The following is a 19738-nucleotide window of genomic DNA, read 5'->3' on the forward strand; positions in this document are numbered from 1 at the left end:
TGCTGATAGTGGCAAAAATCTCAGATCAAGACTTTGGTCAGGTCTGGGTTAGGAGATCTTGGAACCAGTAGTCATGACTAGAAATGGCCATCAGGATCTAGTTTTGTCAACTAGTGTTGACTGTGATAGCACTAGTTGCTTTGTCCTTTTTGTCAGCTTGAATTGCTTGTACCAGCCTTAGCTCAGGTGATAATATGGTTGTCCCTTTGGAGGTTAAGTCCTTCTCCAAGACTTAAATTTTAACAATCTAGGCTAACATATTAATGCAATACTAGAAGACTATTAGACTGTTAGAGATGTCTTCTTTTAGGAGAGATGTTAAAGCACAGCCCTGTAGTTGTAAAAGATCCCATGGCATGAAAGCAGTGGCATTTGCCCCTCGTGTCCTGGCCAATATTTCGCCCTCAATTGTTGTCACAGAAACAAATTATCTGGTCATTATCACACTGTCATTTATAGAAGCATTATGTGTGCAATTTGTCTGAAGCCTTTCCTCCATTGTAAGTGACCATACTTCAAACATTTCATCTGAGGAGTGATCTTAATAGAGGTTCATAAAATCATGAGGGGCATGGATTGGTTAAATAGGCAAGGTCTTCTCCCCAGGGTGGGGAGTCCAAAATTATGGGGCATAGGTTTAAGGTGAGAGGGAAAAGAAACCTAAGGGCCAACATTCTCATACAGAAGGTGGTATGTGTATGGAATAACTGCCAGTGGAAATGGTGGAGGCTGGTACAATTACAACATTTAAAAGGTCTCTGGATGGGTATATGAATAGGAAGAGTTTAGAGGGATATGAGCTAAATGCTGGCAAATGGGATTAGATTTATGTAGGACATCTGGTCGGCATTGCCAAGTTGGATTGAAGGGTCTGTTTTTATACTGTACATCTCTATGACTCGATGCTTTGAGAGATGCAGTGGCTGTGAAAGGTGCTGTGCATAAATTATTTGTTTATCCCTACCCAGACGTAAAAGAAACCTCTTGTTTATCTTTACTTAGAAGTATTGTACATTTCCTACTTGTCATTTTAGAACTGTCACATCTGAGAAACAAATTTCTCAGCCTTAGAAGAAAAATTTGGATAGCCCTATCTTGAGTAATTACAGTATAACAGAGCAAGCTGACATGGGACTTTTAACATTTAATACAAATGTTAATACAAAAGTGTGACAGGAGAAGAAAGGTTTTCTCAGATAGATGAATAGAATTTAAAAATAATTGTAACATACCCTCTTGTGTTGCATATGACATCCATTAGTTTGAGTTCAATACATTTTATAACAAATTCATCTGGTACTACCAATCCTTTTTGCAGATGTTTCAAGATGTGAATAGCCAGCTCAGTTTTCTTCTGAGTGGCCAGAATGGTGCGAACAGCTTCTCCTGCTGAAATGCGTAGAACTCCAAACTCACTGACAAATCTCCTAGCCACTGTAACACAAACAATAGGTGTATCCTGTAAATATGTGGAATAGGCTAAGTAAACAAATCTCCTGAAGAATCAAAACAAGCCAGTAACCACCTTGGAGCAATAGTTATTACAACAAAGGAATACTCATGATTTTTCCTGAAGTATTGCTATTAAAGGTAAATTTACACGAACCTGTGTATCTATTGACATAATTGATAAGAAATTAAGAATCAGAAATAGGACGGGGTTATTCAGCCCTTTGAACTTGCATTACTATTCCAAAAGACAAAGGAATAGAAGTAGGCACATTGACTCTTCTCTGCCATTCAACGAGATCATGGCTGTTCTGCTAACCCTCCATACCTATAACCCTTTCTTCCCTTACTGATTAAAAATCTGTCAGTAGCAATCATGAATATAGTTAGTGACCCAGTCTCAACAGCCCTCTGTAGTAAAGAATTCCACTAATTCACTACCCTGTAGGAGAAGAAATTTCTCCTAATTTCTGTCTTAAATTTATTCTTGAGATTATGCCCCAGTCCTAGATTGTCCCACATGGGGCAACAATCCTGTCAAATTCCCCAAGATTCTTTTTTGTTTCAATAATCCTCTATATTCCAATGAGTACAGACCCAACCTACTCAACCTCTCCTCATAATACAGTAACTCCATTTCAAGTGCCAGTTTAGTGAACATTTTCTGGATTGCCTCCAATTTCAGAATATCTTTCCTTAGATAATGGGTCCAAAACTGTTCATAGTATTCCAGCCATGGTCTGACTACTGTCTTATATAATTTTGGCAAAGCCTACCTACTTTAATTCTCCATTCCCTTTGAAATAAAGGCTAACATTACATTTGCCTTCCTGATGACCTGCTGAACGTGAATGCTAGCTTTTTATGATATATATACAAGAATTCCCAAATCTCTCTGTTCTGTATCTTTCTGCAGAATTCCATTTAAATAATATTCAATTTCTTTCTGCCAAAATGCATAACCTTACATTTGCCCACATTATATTCCATCCGCTAAGTTTTGTTCATTCGCTTCACCTATCCATATTCCTCTGCAGACTCACCACTTGCCTTATCCAATTTAATTACAACTGATCTTCTATACTAACACAATTTTTCTGCACCATCTTCACGACCCTTGATGTACTTAATATGTAGAAACCTATCAATCTCAGCCTTGAGCATAATTGACCATCCTGGTGCATATAATTCCAAAGATTCACCTTTCTCTGAGTGAAAAAATGATTGGAGCAAAATGTTGAATTTTTCTGATGATTGTTGACCTAACCATTTAATTCCAACTTTTAAAGTCGACAATCCCTCCAGCAATTCATGGTTTAATGCTGGCCATTTTTTTAAGGTTAAATCTGAATAGAACTCTGTGGGTCCATCTATCCATTATTGTACTGTTAACACATCTGTGTTCTGTTCAGATACTGTAAGTTCACCACCTTATACCCACATATGACAGTACTGTCTTAGCTTGTTTAGATTAGATTAGATTAGATTAGATTAGATAGGTTAGATTACTTACAGTGTGGAAACTGTAAGTAATCTAATCTATCTAATCTAATCTAATCTAATCTACTGTTTTAGCTTGTTCTGATAGAACATTGAAGCCCTTTCTATATAGCCCAAACAACACAGGCTCCACCTGTGAATTTGATGATTTTGAGGCTGAAAATGTTGTATTACTTGATTTGTGTTTAAAACTTGCAGTTGTATTCATTGGAGTTTAGAAGATTAAGGGGAGATCTAATAGAAACTTACAAGATAATACATGGCTTGGAGAGGGTGGACACTAGGAAATTGTTTCCGTAAGGCGAGGAGACTTGGACCCGTGGACACAGCCTTAGAATTAGAGGGGGTAAATTCAGAACAGAAATGCGGAGACATTTCTTCAGCCAGAAAGTGGTGGGCCTGTGGAATTCATTGCCACAGAGTGCAGTGGAGACTGGGACGCTAAATGTCTTCAAGGCAGAAATTGATAAATTCTTGATGTCACAAGGAATTAAGGGCTACGGGGAGAATGCGGGTAAGTGGAGTCGAAATGCCCATCAGCCATGATTGAATGGCGGAGTGGACTCGATGGGCCGAATGGCCTTACTTCCACTCCTATGTCTTATGGTCTTATGGTCTTAAACTCCAGATTGTTAAAAGCCCAATTATGTTTTTAGAAAGCCGAACAACACTAAACATAAACAAAACTCAATTAGTTGGCCATTTTTCCCCTTTGAACAGTGGGTCTTGAAATTCCAAGCTTCCATAAAACAATTCAGCCATTTCAACCCTTCTTGAAGAGACCAAGAGGATGATTGCCTGATTTAGGAATCTTGGGCACCCATCCATTTTCTAAGAGTAGAACAGCGTTCTTGTGGTGCAGTAAGCCATGGTTCTCTGAGCCAGAAGCCATGGTTCAAGTCCCTCCTGTTCGAGATGTATGTCATAAAATCTCTGAACAGATTGATTTTAAAACAAAGTTTTTTTTGAGCAGCATGGTTAAGTGAGTGTCAAAAATGTATGTTACATCGATCTTGCCCTTCATAAATGAGGTACCTTCTCACTGATTCCACATACAAATGTAACCATTAATATCACCACAACAAAGTTTGAGTAATTCTGATTTGGATTTTTCTGGAATAAAAATGATGATGCTATCAGCATTCAGTATTCTTATTGGATTAAGCTGACAGTAATTTACAGCATTCATACAAACACAGATAAACCTGGAAGTCCAGAAGCGGACGTCAGAGATATCCTGTGTTCACATTGCACCAGTTTAAAAAAAAACTGAGATAACTGCAAGAGCATAAATTTAGGAATTTACGTTCAGCAGTTCCAAACTGGATGAGAGAGTTAGAGCTATTGTAGTCAAAATTAGATGTGCTTTTAACACCATAAATGATAGATAGAAAATATATTTATCTGTATATTCTGAAAAATAATTTTGTCTGTCAATTATTTCATTCTCTCAATCATAGTCATGGAGTGATAGAACATGGAAACAGATCCTTCAGTCCAACTTGTCCATGCCAACCAGATATCCTAAATTAATCTAGTCCCATTTGCCAGCGCTTGGCTCAATTCACCAACACATTCCACCCTGCCCTTAAATTTACCCTGACCATCTCTGACACCTCCCTTCCCTTCCTTGACCTCTTCATCTCCATTAGTGACGACCGACTTGACACCGACATTTTTTACAAACCCACCAACTCCCACAGCTACCTGGATTACACCTCTTCCCACCCTACCTCCTGCAAAAATGCCATCCCATATTCCCAATTCCTCCGACTCCACCATATCTGCTCCCAGGAGGACCAGTTCCACCACAGAACACACCAGATGGCCTCCTTCTTTAGAGACCGCAATTTCCCTTCCCATGTGGTTAAAAATGCCCTCCAACGCATCTCGTCTACATCCCGCACCTCTGCCCTCAGACCCCACCCCTCCAACCGTAACAAGGACAGAACCCCCCTGGTGCTCACCTTCCACCCTACCAACCTTTGCATAAACCAAATCATCCAACCACATTTCCGCCACCTCTAAATGGACCCCACCACCAGGGATATATTTCCCTCCCCACCCCTTTCCGCCTTCCACAAAGACTGTTCCCTCCGTGACTACCTGGTCAGGTCCATGCCTCCCAACAACCCACCCTCCCATCCTGGCACCTTCCCCTGCTACCACAGGAATTGCAAAACCTCCGCCCACACCTCCTCCCTCAACTCCATCAAAGGCCCTAAAGGAGCCTTCCACATCCATCAAAGTTTTACCTGCACATCCATCAATATCATTTATTGTATCCGTTGCTCCCGATCCGTTGCTCCTCTACATCGGGGAGACTGGACGCCTCCTAGCAGAGCGTTTTTGGGAACATCTCCGGGACACCTGCACCAATCAACCACATTGCCCTGTAGCCCAACATTTCAACTCCCCCTTCCACTCAGCTGAGGTCCTGGGCCTCCTTCACCGCCGCTTCCTCACCACCCGACGCCTGGATGAAGAACACCTCATCTTCCGCCTCAGAACACTTCAACCCCAGGGCATCAATGTGGACTTCACCAGTTTCCTCATTTCCCCTTCCCCCACCTCACCCCAGTTCCAAACTTCCAGTTCAGCACTGTCCCCATGACCTGTCCTACCGGCCTATCTTCTTTTCCAACTATCCACTCCACCCTCCTCTCTGACCTATCACCTTCTTCCCACTCCCATCCACCCATTGTACTCTTTGCTACCTTCCCCCACCCTCCTCCCTGACCTATCATCTTCATCCCCACCTCCATTCACCTATTGTACTCTATGCTACTTTCTCCCCACCCCCACCCTCCTCTCATTTATCTCTCTACCCTTCAGGCACTCTGCCTGTATTCCTGATGAAGGGCTTTTGCCTTGGATGCTGCCTGAACTGCTGTGCTTTTCCAGCACCACTCTACTCCCAAATCCCTCTAAACCCATCCTATTCATATACCCATCCAAATGCCTTTTAAATGTTATAATTGTACTCACCTGCACTACCACTCCTGGCAGCTCTTTCCATACAAGCACCATCCTCTGCACGAAAAAGTTATCCCTCAGGTCCTTTTCCAACTTTACTCTCTCACCTTAAAACTATTCCTGCAGATTTGGACTCCCCAACCTTTGGAAAAAGACCTTGGCTATTTACCCTACCCATGCCCCTCATGATTTTATATACCTCTATAATGTCACCCCCTCAACCTTTGACGCTCAAGGGAAAAACATCCCAGACTATTCAGACTCTCCCTATAGCTTAAACTCTCCAACCCCACCAACTTCTTTGCAAATCTTTTCTGCACCCTGTCAGGTTTAATGACATCCTTCCGATAGAAGGACAACCAAAATTGTACACTCAATTCTAATAGCAGCTTCACCAATGTCCTATACAGCTGCAGCATGACGTCCCAACTCTTATACTCAATATTCTAACCAATGAAGGCAAGCTAAATGCCTTCTTCACCACCCTGTCTAACCAGAGACTCCATTTTCAAGGAACTATGCATCTGCACGTCTTTGTTTGGCAACAATCCCTATGGCCATGTCATAAATTGTGTAGTCCTGCCTTGGTTTGCCTTACCAAAATTCAACACCACAAGTTTATCAAAATTAAACTCCACCTGCCAGTCCTTGGCCCATTGGCCCATCTGATCAAGGTCCTGTTGTACTCTGAACTGATCTTCATCACTGTCCACTACATCACCATTAAAATAAGTCATCTGCAAACTTACTGACCATGCCTCCTACATTCACATCCAAATCATATATATAAACGAAGAAAAGCAGTGGACCCAGCACCAATCCTAGTGGCACACCAATGGTCACAGGCCTCCAGTCTGAAAAGCAACATTCTATTACTACCCTCTGTCTCCTACCATCAAGCCAGTCCTATGTGTATTTACCAACTTGAGTTTGAATTCTGTTCAAATCTAAATTATATTTCCTGCTTTATATATCCTGTGGATAACAGCTCTGAAAGTCAGCACTGCTTGTCCTCTGCTATGAGCGCCACTTTGCTTCAAAATTTGTATGCATAACATGTAAGCATTCTTCTTATGTTGGTCAGTATCACACTTTGTTTCATAATGCTCCTCTGAAGTGCTTTCAAATATTTCATTACATTACAGAGACTATATTAATGTAAGCTGTTGTTGAGTGTAAAATACATTCATTTGCAGCAGATTGCATAATCTGGTATGATATATACAGTTAGGTCAATGGATAGATGATTTATTTAAAGATACATAAAATAAAAATCACAGTTCTGAAATCTTTACCTACCTGTACTTTTCCCAGATTTTGGTGGTCCTAAAATGGCAATCTTGATTGGTATAACAGGCCTAGGTTTAGTCTGGGAAATATACTTGAAAGGATTTGCCATGAATTTGTTTCTGTTCTCCTTGGTAACAAAGTAATACACGTACTTGCGGTGGATAACAGGGAAGACATTTTGGTACATATCAAGGATAGGTTGAATTGAAGTTCCTTTGCTTAACTAACAAAAAAAAAATAAATTGTTTATTTAAAAATAAATTCATTCCCCATTAATAGCACTTTTATCAAAAGTTGCTTCATTTGAAAAATGTCAGCCACAGGCATTCTTGAGTCACGTATTTTGCATGCCTGGCAAATTTTGTTGGCATGTTTCTTCAGTGGTCACCTTTGTAGTTTGATAAATAAACTGTAGTCAAGCAACACAAAATATGCAAATTCTTTTAGTAAATCCATTGATTTTGTGGTGAATCAAATAAGAATAAAGTACAGACTGAATCACCCTAAACGCTGACTGATATCAGAAATGGCAACTTGGGAAAGTAGATATTGAGGGAAAAATATCTCAGGAGTTGAAGAAGATGAGAATTTTGCCCTGACGGGCCTATTGTTGTACATTTACATCTGATTAATATCAAATCTCATATCATTTTACATGCAATCTCCTATTCTGCCATATGGTAGAGAGAAATTATAAGGCAACAATTCCCACAATGAAAGTCAGAGTGAGTATCTGGCAGTTCTAGCTCACCACTTACTTCTCCCAGCCTCAACCTTCATCAGCAGTCCTCAACATTGCAGAGTAGGCTTCAGAGGGACTGAATGCCTATACAGCTTGTCCATAGAGGTTGGCATCCTCCATCCACCATCCTCAACATATCATCTCGGCACATCTCCAACATATTTAGAATATAGTTCACCATGTCAATAATTCACTTAGGATCTCGTACCATGCCACTTCATGCACAGGGTCAAGCACACATCTCAGAACTGTTCATTTGCTCTCTTAGTGCTCACTGACTTTGCTTGTACATGGATTCTCACACCATTTCTGCTTTGCCATTTAAGAGCTTCCAGTACTTCTGACTTGTCTTTCCACTTAGCATAACGTCAGGTAGCTTATCATAGTTGTCATCAGTGATCAGTCAAGGGGGTAGACATGTTGTTGTGTAGCACTATCCTATGTCAAGTCACACCTTCAGCATGCGTCAGCAGCTTATTGCCATTTGGGATGTTCAGGGAGTCCTTATCACTACAGTCCAGTGAGCAGCCAGTCCTGCAGGTCCTGTACAATCAGTCCTGATATTAGTTATTTGGGGAGTTACACAGTTATCAGTGAGGGGTCTTTCCAAGTCAGCCACAAACAGGCCAGGGGAATCTGCTCACTGAAAGTTGGGGGTGGGGTGCGGTTTATCAGGGGTCCCCATTGTGATAGGGAAGTTGAACAAGTTGTTATGAGGTTTGGAGGCAGCATGCTGGTACACAGAAGTGGCAATATTGTGAAGAGAGACAACTGAACATACAAGGCTGAGAGATGGTAGTAGATTGGGCAACATGGGTTACTGCATTGACAGTCACCACCACTGTGTCCTCAATGGGGGGATACAGTTGGAGTTTATAGGAAATGCAAAGAAAGGAATATGAAGTTTGAGGGGGCCCTAGATTACCAAGCTGAATTTGCAACTCATTATGTGAAGTGCAACCAAACTGCAAATGCATAGTGGAAATGGGAGTTGCCTGTGGTCAGCCTGGGTGGACTCCACTGGATGAAGTAAGATTTTTCTTTCATTTCAGCTGTGGTCTCTACTTGAGTGAAATCTGAGACCTTTCAATGCCTTACTCAGGTTCAAGACATCTGAAACCATGGTAAGTATATGTGAAACACATGCAGTATCCAACTCTGTGGGTTAAAAATCCTTGTTACAAGCAAGCTTGACCATGTCATTGAACATTACAAACTGGTCACAGTCATCTCTGTGAAGCAGAAGCAATCACAGGATTTCAACTGCAGGACACAATTCATAACAATTCAAAGTCTCAGTAGGCTACATGAGGGCACGGAACTGATTGCCGCTCACTTTTAAGTCCAATTATTTGTGGCATACTCTTTAATGCTGCCTTTCTTGGGTTATGTGCTTGGTGAAGTGGAGGGGAGGGACAAGGTTTCAGTAATTCTTCTGTACTTAAAATCTCCTACTATGTTTGTACACCATAGCTTGTAGGTCATATATTGGGATAAGATACTATGTCAAGGGCCATGTTCAGGCAATCCATGGCCCTCCATGTTTCCATATCCCATTGTATGGAGGACAAAGTTGAACTGTAATTTGTGTTTCTTTCATTCATCTATGGCATGTGGGTCTTACTGGCCAGGCCAGCATTTATTGTCCATCTCTATTTTCTCGAGATGGTGAGGGTGAGCTGTCATGCTGAACTACTGCTGTCCATGTACAGTATGTAGACCAACAATGCCATTTGGAAGAGACTTCCACAACTTTGACCCCAGCAACACTGAAGGCTCAGTGATATATTTTCAAGTCAGGATGATGAGTAGCTTGGAGGGGAACTTTCAGTTGGTCTTGTTCCCATATATGTATTGCCCTTGTCTTTCAAGATGGAAGTACTTGTGGGTTTGGAAGGTGCTACCTAAGGAGCCTTGGTGACGTTCTGCCAATGCATTTTATAGACAGTACACACTGCTGCTACTACCTGTTGATGGTGAAGGGAATGAATGTTTGTGAATGTGGTGCCAATCAAGTAGGTTGTATTGTCCTGGATGATTTCAAGCTTCTTAACTGTTATTTGAGCTCCACTCATCAAGGCAATAAAATACCTGACTTGTATCTTGTAGATTGTAAACAGACTTTGGGGAGTCAGGAGGTAAGCTACTCACTGTAAGGTTCCTAGCTTCTGACCTGCGTTTGTAACCACTGTATTTGTATGGCTAGTTCAATTCAGTTTCTTGTCAACAGCAACTCCAGTATGTTGACAGTGGAGTCTCATTGATGGTAAGGCCATTGAATATCAAGGGTGATGGTTAGATTCTCTCTTGTTGATGATCATTGCCTGGCATTTGTATGGTGCAAATATTACTTGCCACTTTTCAGTCCTAGCCAGGGTGTTGTCCTGGTCTTGCTGCATTTGGACATGGATTGCTTCAGTATCTGAGGAGCCATGAATGGTGCTAAACTTTGTGTAAACATCAACAAATACTCCGACTTCTGACCTTACGGTGAGTGGAAGGCCATTTATGAAACAGCTGAAGATTGCTGGACAGTTTCTTGAGGAACTACTCGGTGACTTGGGACTAAGATGGCTGATAACCAACAACCATAAACTTTGTGCTAAATATTTCTCTACTAGTGTTGTATTTCCCCTGATCTTGATTGACTTCAGTTTGCTAGAGCACCTTAATGCCACACTTGGTCAAATGTTGCCTTAGTGTTAAGGGCAGTCACTCTCACCTCACCTCTGGAATTCGTTTCTGTCCATTTTTAAACCAATGCTGTAATGAAGTCAGGGGCTGATTGACCCTAGCAGACTCCAACCTGGGGGTCAATGATCAAGTTATTATTAAGCATTTGATGACACCATTAATCACTTTACTGATAATCAAAAGTAGACTGAAGGGCAGTAGTTGGTCAGACTGGATTTGTCCTGTTTATTATGCACAGAATAAACCTGAGCACTTATCCACATGCCAATAGGAATGTTGTGTAGATGACTGTGCTATAACACAGCTCAAACAGTTTGGTGAGCGGTGCGACAAGTTCTGGACAAGTCTTCAGTACTATTACCAGAATGTTGTTAGGGCCCAAGGCCTGCAGTATCCAGAGACTTTAGCTGTTTTGTGATGTCATATAGATTGACTCGAATTGGCACCTGTGATGCTAGGGATCTCTGCAGAAGGCCAAGATAGATCATCCACTCAGCACTTGCGGCTGAAGATTGTTGCAAATGCTTCAGCCTTCTCAGTGTCTGCTGCAAATACTGACTGCTTATATTACTGACCTATTCTGTTTCTGAATTTCCCAAACAGGTTTATTAGAACTGTGACCAGCACAGCAGGGTCATCATCACTGTGGATGCAGTGCATTAAAGGCACTGAAAGATTGAGGAGGATATGTGCCAGCAAGTCCAAGAACAGCCCCAGTGCGAGTGGTGGTCAAACAGCCTTCACATGAAGAAGTCCCAGCTGAAGATCTCCTGAAGATATAGAGGAGGTACAGGAGGCCTAGATTCTACCATCCTTGATGCTATTTGCTCCAGATGATTGAGGCGCATTGTGATGTCGAGTGTGTGATTTACATATGTTTTAATATAGTTTGTTTTTAATTTAGGATATTTGAATCAATGACATATGGGTTTTTCTGTGAGTCTGAAAAGTTTAATAATTAATTTATAAGTATTTTGTAACTGTGGCGATTCCATTTTAAATAGTGTGAGAAAGGTAGCCTCTCCCAGGACTGATTGGTTTTTGTTACATTAGGTTATGAATGAGTATCTTAAGTTTTCTGATGCAAGTTTCGGGACATTTTTTTCACATTTAGAGGAAATACCCAAAACTAGAAAATAAAAGATTTAGCTTTAATTTCAGTTTGGGCAATTCTGCAGAAATCTTTGATGAAGATGGGTGCGTAAGGTAGTCCCTCCTGAGAAAAGGATAAAACAGATTGCCTTAGAGTAAAAAAATTAGCAATTGTTTCAGACCTGGAGTGTTTGGATAAAACCCTGAAGAGGTTACTTGAAGCTGACAATATTTAAGATCAGATGTATGAAAGGTCCAAAAAAACGTTTATCAGATTTTCCAGACTGGAAGTGGAAGTCACAGTTAAATTAAGCCTATAGAGGTGTTAGAAAGGCAATTTTCATCGGTATGAATAATGTTCAAGGTATGTTTTTGGGACCTATAACAGAGCGCTTTTGGTGTTAATGGAATATATGTTACTATTTGTCTCAAAACTTGAAGTTTTTGTTGTATATAAATTGTCTGGTTTATTCCATTTTATCTTTTTTTAAACAAATTTTCATATGTTAAGTGATGAAATAAATTCAATTTAGGTGCAATCACACTTGTACTGCTGAATTATTACTGAATATAAAGCAATGGTAAGTTTAAACAATAAGCCTCATTTTAAAATATTCAACTGTATTTTGCTGGGAAGTTTAATTAGTTGATCAATTGGTTCTGATGAGAGATACATCTTAACCTCTTTTTAGAAGCGAAGAATTGGATGGTACAGTTTTTTTTTAAAGAGATTTAGCTTGGTAGAACAGCAACAAGAGTAAAACTCTGAAGAAGGGCTTATGCCCGAAATGTTTGAATCTCCTGCTCCTCGGATGCTGCCTGGCCTGCTGTGTTTTTCCAGCACCACATTTTTCAACTCTGGTCTCCAGCATCTGCAGTCCTCACTTTCTCCTAAAACTCTAAGATAATCTTGTCCAGATATGGAGAGATGCTGGTCAGTTTTCAGTGGTGATAAGATATTTTAGAAACAATAAGCAGGAAAAACATTTACAGACATTAGGAGTGCGACAGAAATAGCTGATTAACAAAACCAAAGCTCATGAATAGGCATGGAAATGTCTACGTTAGAGTGGTGCTGGAAAAGCACAGCAGTTCAGGCAGCATCCGAGGTGCAGTAAAATCGACGTTTCGGGCCAAAGCCGTTCATCAGGAATACAGGCAGAGAGGTGGAGAGATAAGTGAGAGGAGGGTGGGGTGGGGAGAAAGTAGCATAGAGTACAATAGGTGAGTGGGGGAGGGGATGAAGGTGATAGGTCAGGGCGGATGGTGGAGTGGATAGGTGGAAAAGAAGATAGGCAGGTAGGACAAGTCATGGGGACAGTGCTAAGCTGGAAGTTTGGAACTGGGGTGAGGTGGGGGAGGGGGAAATGAGGAAACTGTTGAAATCCGCATTGATGCCCTGGGGTTGAAGTGTTCCAAGGCGGAAGATGAGGCGTTCTTCCTCCAGGCGTCGGGTGGTGAGGGTGCGGCGGTAAAGGAGGCCCAGGACCTCCATGTCCTCGGCAGAGTGGGAGGGGGAGTTGAAATGTTGGGCCACAGGGCGGTGTGGTTGATTGGTGCGGGTGTCCCAGAGATGTTCCCTAAAGTGCTCTGCTAGGAGGCGTCCAGTCTCCCCAGTGTAGAGGAGACTGCATCGGAAACAACGGATAAATGAATGATATTGGTGGATGTGCAGGTAAAACTTTGATGGATGTGGAAGGCTCCTTTAGGGCCTTAGATGGAGGTGAGGGAGGAGGTGTGGGCGGAGGTTTTGCAATTCCTGTGGTGGCAGGATGGGAGGGTGGATGTGGGGGGGGGTGGACCTCACCAAATAGTCACGGAGGGAACGATCTTTGCGGAAGGCAGAAAGGGGTGGGGAGGGAAATATATCCCTGGTGGTGGGGTCCGTTTGGAGGTGGCGGAAATGTCGGCGGATGATTTGGTTTATGCGAAGGTTGGTAGGGTGGAAGGTGAGTGCCGGGGGGGGGTGTCTGTCCTTGTTACGGTTGGAGGGATGGGGTCTGAGGGTGGAGGTGTGGGATGTGGACAAGACGCATTGGAGGGCATCTTTAACCACGTGGGAAGGGAAATTGCGGTCTCTAAAGAAGGAGGCCATCTGGTGTGTTCTGTGGTGGAACTCGTCCTCCTGGGAGCAGATACGGTGGAGGCGGAGGAATTGGGAATATGGGATGGCATTTTTGCAGGAGGTAGGGTGGGAAGAGGTATAATCCAGGTAGCTGTGGGAGTCGGTGGGTTTGTAAAAAATGTCGGTGTCAAGTCGGTCGTCATTAATGGAGATGGAGAGGTCCAGGAAAGGGAGGGAGGTATCAGAGATGGTCCAGGTAAATTTGAGGTCAGGGTGGAATGTGTTGGTGAAGTTAATGAATTGCTCAACCTCCTCGCGGGAGGACAAGGTTGTGCCAATGCAGTCATCAATGTAGCGGAGAAAGAGGTGGGGAGTGGTGCTGGTGTAACTACGGAAGATGGACTGTTCTACGTAGCCAACAAAGAGACAGGCATAGCTGGGGCCCATACGGGTGCCCATGGCTACCCCTTTGGTCTGGAGGAAGTGGAAGGATTCGAAGGAGAAGTTGTTAAGGGTGAGGACCAGTTCGGCCAGACGAATGCAAGTGTCGGTGGAAGGGTACTGTTGGGGACGTCGAGAGAGGAAAAACGAAGGACTTGGAGGCCCTGGTCATGGTGGATGGAAGTGTAGAGGGATTGGATATCCATGGTGAAGATGAGGCATTGGGGGCTGGGCAAACAGAAGTCTTGGAGGAAGTGGAGGGTGTGGGTGGTGTCTCGAACGTATGTGGGGAGTTCCTGGACTCGGGGGGATAGGACAATGTGGAGGTAGGTAGAAATGAGTTCAGTGGGGCAGGAGCATGCTGAGACAATGGGTCAGCCAGGGTGGTCAGGCTTGTGGATCTTGGGAAGGAGGTAGACCTGGGCAGTGCAGGGTTCCCGGACTATGAGGTTGGAAGATGTGGGTGGGAGATCTCCTGAGGTGATGAGGTTCTGTACGGACTGGGAGATGATGGTTTGCTGATGACGGATGGGGTCATGGTCGAGGAGGCGGTAGGGAGAGGAGTCCTCGAGTTGGCGTTTGGCTTTAGCGGTGTAGAGGTCAGTGCGCCAGACTACAACTGCACGCCTTTTATCTGCTGGCTTGATGGTGAGGTTGGGATTGGAGCAGAGGGATTGGAGGGCTGCTCGTTGTGAGGGTGAGAGGTTGGAGTGGGGGAGGGGGGTAGACAGGTTGAGGCGGTTAATGTCCCGGCGGCAGTTGGAAATGAGGAGGTCGAGGGCAGGTAATAGGCCAGTGCGGGGTGTCCAGGTGGATGCAGTGTGTGGAGGAGGGCGAAGGGATCCTCGGAAAGTGGGCGGGAGTCCTGATTGTGAAAGTAAGCTAGGAGGCGGAGGCGACAGAAGAAGTGTTCGACGTCACGGCATGTATTAAATTCATTGATGCGTGGGCGGAGGGGGATGAAGGTGAGTCCTTTGCTGAGGACTGATCGTTCGTCCTCAGTGAGGGGGAAGTCGGGGGAATGGTGAAAACTCGGCAGGGCTGGGAGCTGGGATCTGGTGTGGGTGTGGAGCTGGGAGTGGGGGTGGAGCCGGTAACTGGAGTGGGTGTGGTGATGGGGAGGAGTCATGAGCAGGGATGGTCCCCTCAGGGTTCTGGGGGGCGGGGATGGTGACAGTGGGATCTGTGGGAGGGCGTGTCAGCAGAATGCAGGTGAGTGGCATTGGTGGGGGCAGAAGCGGTGGCAAACATGGGAGTGGGGGGTGCGGAAGTCACTGAGTATGTGACATCAGTGATGATGTGAGGGGCGGAAGTGATGTCACGTGTGCTGCGTGAGGAATTGTGAGGGGCGGAAGTGGCTGTGGAAGCGGCCATGATGGGGGCAAAAGTCTACGTGGATAAAAAATTAGTTTGGGGCAGAAAATAGTGGGCAGAATTTACTCAAAGCCTTTGGTGCTGGCAAAATGGTGGGAAATCCAAGAGTATCATGTGGGAGGCTGCACATCTGACTCCTGATGGCAAGAAAGATAGCTGCATTTAGTATGAGGTAAGAAAGTCCTGATGTTGGAATTCTGTTCACTGGTGGCAGTTTGGCTTACTTACAGGCTATTTCAAATCAATGATCCCCAAACATACCAAGAATTAATGGTCAGGCGTTTATTGGGCAAGAACAGGCCTTCTGCGCCCTTAGAAAGTGACACAGCAAATCCTTTACTTACGAAGGGAGTCCTTGGATCACTGGCACACAGTACCCAATGAAGGACCCAGCATCGGGAAGGATGGGATGGTGAGGGTGTGGGGCTTGGAGGGCACTGACAGCCACAGCCTTGTTCTTCTGCCACCCTCACTGCAAAAGCCCTCCCTGCAAGCCAATCCTGCCCAATCCCTCAGTGCAGATGGTTGTGGGTACTATTCACTGGCAGCTCTCAGGGACCAAATTTCCATCCCAGGCTCAAAGATGTTTTTGCCTATTGCTTCTGTGCCAGTTAACAAAGATCTGACTGCACTAATCCCATTTTCCAGCTTTCGGATCATACCCCTGGAAGCTATGGTAATGCAAGTGAATATCAAAATCCTGCTTAAATCCTTCAAGAGTTTATAACTCAGCTACCCTTTCAGGCAGTGAGTTCCAGACCCTGCCACCATTTTGGTGAAAACATTTCTCCTCATCTCTGTTCTTAGCCTTCCGCCTCTTACTTTAAATTTTTGCCCTCTACTTACTGACCCTTCTACCAATGGAAAAAATACCTTCTATCTACCCTTTTTTTTCCCCTCTCATAATCTTATACATCTCCACCATATTCCCTCTCAACCTTCACTGCTCAAACTTTCCCATAGCAAAGACCTTCCAGCCCAGGCAACAAGCTGGTAAGTCTCCTCTGATCTATTTCTAAGGTGCAATCATATTCTTTCTATAATGTGGTGACCAGAAGTACACATTACTTTTGTTGTGGTTTAGGCAGTGTATTATACAATTTCAATATAACCTCCTGGCTTTATTATTCTATGCCTGACTAATAAAGGCAAGTATTTCATATTGTTTTTAAGCACTTTATGTACCTGCCTGCTACCTTCAGGAACCTATGGATATGCATACCAAAGTCCTTTTGATTATCAGTACTTTCTAGGGTCCTACCATATCAAATGCACTATCATCATTAATGCTTCTGGTTATCTCCTCAAAAAATTCCTTAAAAAAGGGGCAGCATGGTGGCTCATAGTTCTGCCAAAGTGTTCAGGGATGTGTAGGTTAGGTGTATTAGTTTGGGGTAAATGTAGAGCAGTAGGGGAATGGGTCTGGGCAGGTTACTCTTCGGGATATGTGTAAACTTTTTTAAAAGAAGGGGTGGCACGGTGGCTCAGTGGTTAGCACTGCTGCCTCACAGTACCAGGGACCCAGGTTCAATTCCAGCCTTGGGCGACTGTGTGGAGTTTGCTCATTCTCCCCGTTTCCGCATGGGTTTTCTCCAGGTGCTCTGGTTTCCTCCCACAATCCAAAGATGTGCAGGTCTGGCGAATTGGCCAGGCTAAATTGCCCATAGTGCTAGGTACATTAGTCAGAGGAAAATGGGTCTGGGTGGGTTACTCTTTGGAGGGTCAGTGTGGACTTGTTGGGCTGAAGAGCCTGTTTCCACACTGTCGGTAAACTAATCAAAATTTGTGCTGACTATCCCTGATTAATCATAGTCTCTTCAAATGTAGGTATATGCCCCTCACAAATCTCTTTAACTTCCCCATCACAGAGGTTAGATTGACTAGTCTCTAATTTCCTGGTTTAACCCTTCCTCCTTCTTTTAATAACATGATATTTTAGCAGTCATCCAGTCTTCTGGCACTTCACATGAGGCTAACAGGATTTGAAAATTACTGTGAGGACCCATGAATTCTCCTCCCTTGCTTCTCTCAACAGCCTGGGATACATCTCAGCCAGGCCTGTGGACTTATCCATTTCTTAGGCCGCTAAACATTTTTGTACCTCCTCTCTATGAATGTTAATTTCTTCTAATATTTTACAGTCCTCAGCCCTGATGTCTCCACCCATCTATTTCAATGTGAAGATTGACTAAAACATTTATTCAGTGCAGGCCTGATGCTGTCCATTAGTTGCTTTCTTATCTGTTGCATCAGGCCTACCATGGAAAGGCAATGTGGAGCTCCTGCAGGTTTTCTAAACAAGGGGCAAGACCTGCATCATTGAGACTGAACTCTGCTGAGTGAGTCATGGTAAGTAGATATCTTTCAGACTGGAGGAAGGCAGACAGTGGTGCTCCTCAAGGGTCAGTGCTTGGAACACTTTTCATTATGTCGTGTATGTATAATCTTGAAATTTTACTTATATTTCCAAAGTCCGACAGACTTACATTAGACAGGCAAGGAAAATCTAATCCCATTTGCTAATAATACAAAGACTAGAAAACCCAAAATAATGGTTTTGGGAAGAGATACGATGGGAATGTGGAAAATGACATTTTGTGCAGCGAGTAATAATATCCCAGACCCTGATGCTCATGAAGGTGGTGGAAGCAGAGGCTTTGAATAATTTCTTAAGGAAATTGGATAAGCATCTGAGGAAAATAAAGTTACAGGGCTATGGGATAGACTTCTTGTGGAACAGTGTCAGTGTTCCTATCTCTTAAATGAGGAGAATTCAGGTTCATAATCCTACTTATTCCAGAAGTGTCGCCTAGTTATAGGAAAGATATTATTAAGCTAGAGAAGGTTCAGAAGAGATTTACCCAGATGTTGCTGGGTATGGAAAGTTTGAATTATAAAGACAGGCTGGATAGGCTTTTCACTGGAGCGTAGGAAGTTGATGAGTGACCTTATAGAAGTTTATAAAATCAGGAATGGTATAGATAGGGTTAATGATAGGTGTCTTTCCCTTAGGATGGGGGATTTTAAGACAAGGTGGCACATTTTTAAGGTGGGAGGAGAGAGCTTTACAAAAGATATGAGGGGCAAATCTTTTACACAAAGGATGATCCACATGTAATGAACGTCCTGAGGATGTTGAGTATGTGGGCACAATTAAAACGTTTAAAAGACATTTGGATATCTACATAAATCAGAAAAAATGGAGGGATATGGGCAGGTGGGAGTAGTTTAGTTTGAGATTATGTTTAGCATGGACTGGTTGTACTGTGGCGTATGTTTCCATGCTGTATGACTGTACAGGTCTATGACATATCTGAACACATTGATTTAAAAAACAGTTGGGATAGAATAGTGGAATTTGACTGACTGAACTGCTATGCATAAACATCATAAACAGAATTGCCTCATTCAGTGCTTTATTAAGTCTGATTCTGTTCTATACTGATTTGGAGAAAGTTTCTATGGAAAAGATCATGCTAAATCTACAGTTAGCTATTTGGCAGTACAGAACTTGAACATTGCTGAAAAAGAGACATACTTGGTTGAAGCCTTTCGTCTTACATTCAACAGAATGATTTGCAAGAATTCTAATGTTAGGGGGAAACTAGCATTTTTAAAGTATAAGAGAAGAGTGTTGATTGGTAAGCACATCTGATTGGTAAAGATGTTGCCAGTTAATGATGATTAGATTAGTGTGGTGCTGGAAAAGCACAGCAGGTCAGGCAGCATCTGAGGAGCAGGAGAATCGACGTTTCGGGCAAAAGCCCTTCATCAGGAATGGGTGTCAGTTAACAACTGTCAGGTTTTGTTTAAATTTTAAACACAGAAAATTGACTATGATTGATTAAGGCATTTCCCTGAGAAATTAAGTAGTCAGTGGCTGTCACCTATATTGTGTTGAAACAAATAGTGAGCTTGTAATGTTCCTTTTGTCTACAAAGAACAAGACCCTATGTAGTATGATATGGTATATCCAGGAATGCCTAACTGATCATCCTAAATTGGTTGTCAGTGTAATTCTTTCTGCATTCAGGAATATCCAGCAAATGTTGTCCAATTGTGTTATTACACCTAATGTTGAACACTGCGAGCATAGGATGGTTGGGTGCAGTTTG

The 19738-nt window shown here is 43.1% G+C and overlaps 1 protein-coding gene across 3 annotated transcripts in view; it reads right to left on the reverse strand.

Annotated features, from left to right (window-relative positions):
- The window catches only part of ak9 (adenylate kinase 9), a 274249-nt gene that overhangs the window by 29422 nt on the left and 225089 nt on the right, over window positions 1-19738 (reverse strand). For all 3 annotated transcript variants that reach the window (XM_087983041.1, XM_087983046.1, XM_087983034.1), the window contains 2 exons: window positions 7225-7438; window positions 1233-1434 (listed from right to left, as the gene is read on the reverse strand). In XM_087983041.1, the coding sequence (XP_087839167.1) occupies window positions 1233-1434; window positions 7225-7438 (416 nt within the window). The remainder of the gene's footprint in view (window positions 1-1232; window positions 1435-7224; window positions 7439-19738) is intronic.

This window comes from Chiloscyllium plagiosum, unplaced genomic scaffold, assembly GCF_037043375.1.
Source record: "Chiloscyllium plagiosum isolate Xiang-an unplaced genomic scaffold, Cpla_swu_hap1 HiC_scaffold_3, whole genome shotgun sequence".
In the NCBI taxonomy this organism is placed as follows: Eukaryota; Metazoa; Chordata; class Chondrichthyes; order Orectolobiformes; family Hemiscylliidae; genus Chiloscyllium; species Chiloscyllium plagiosum.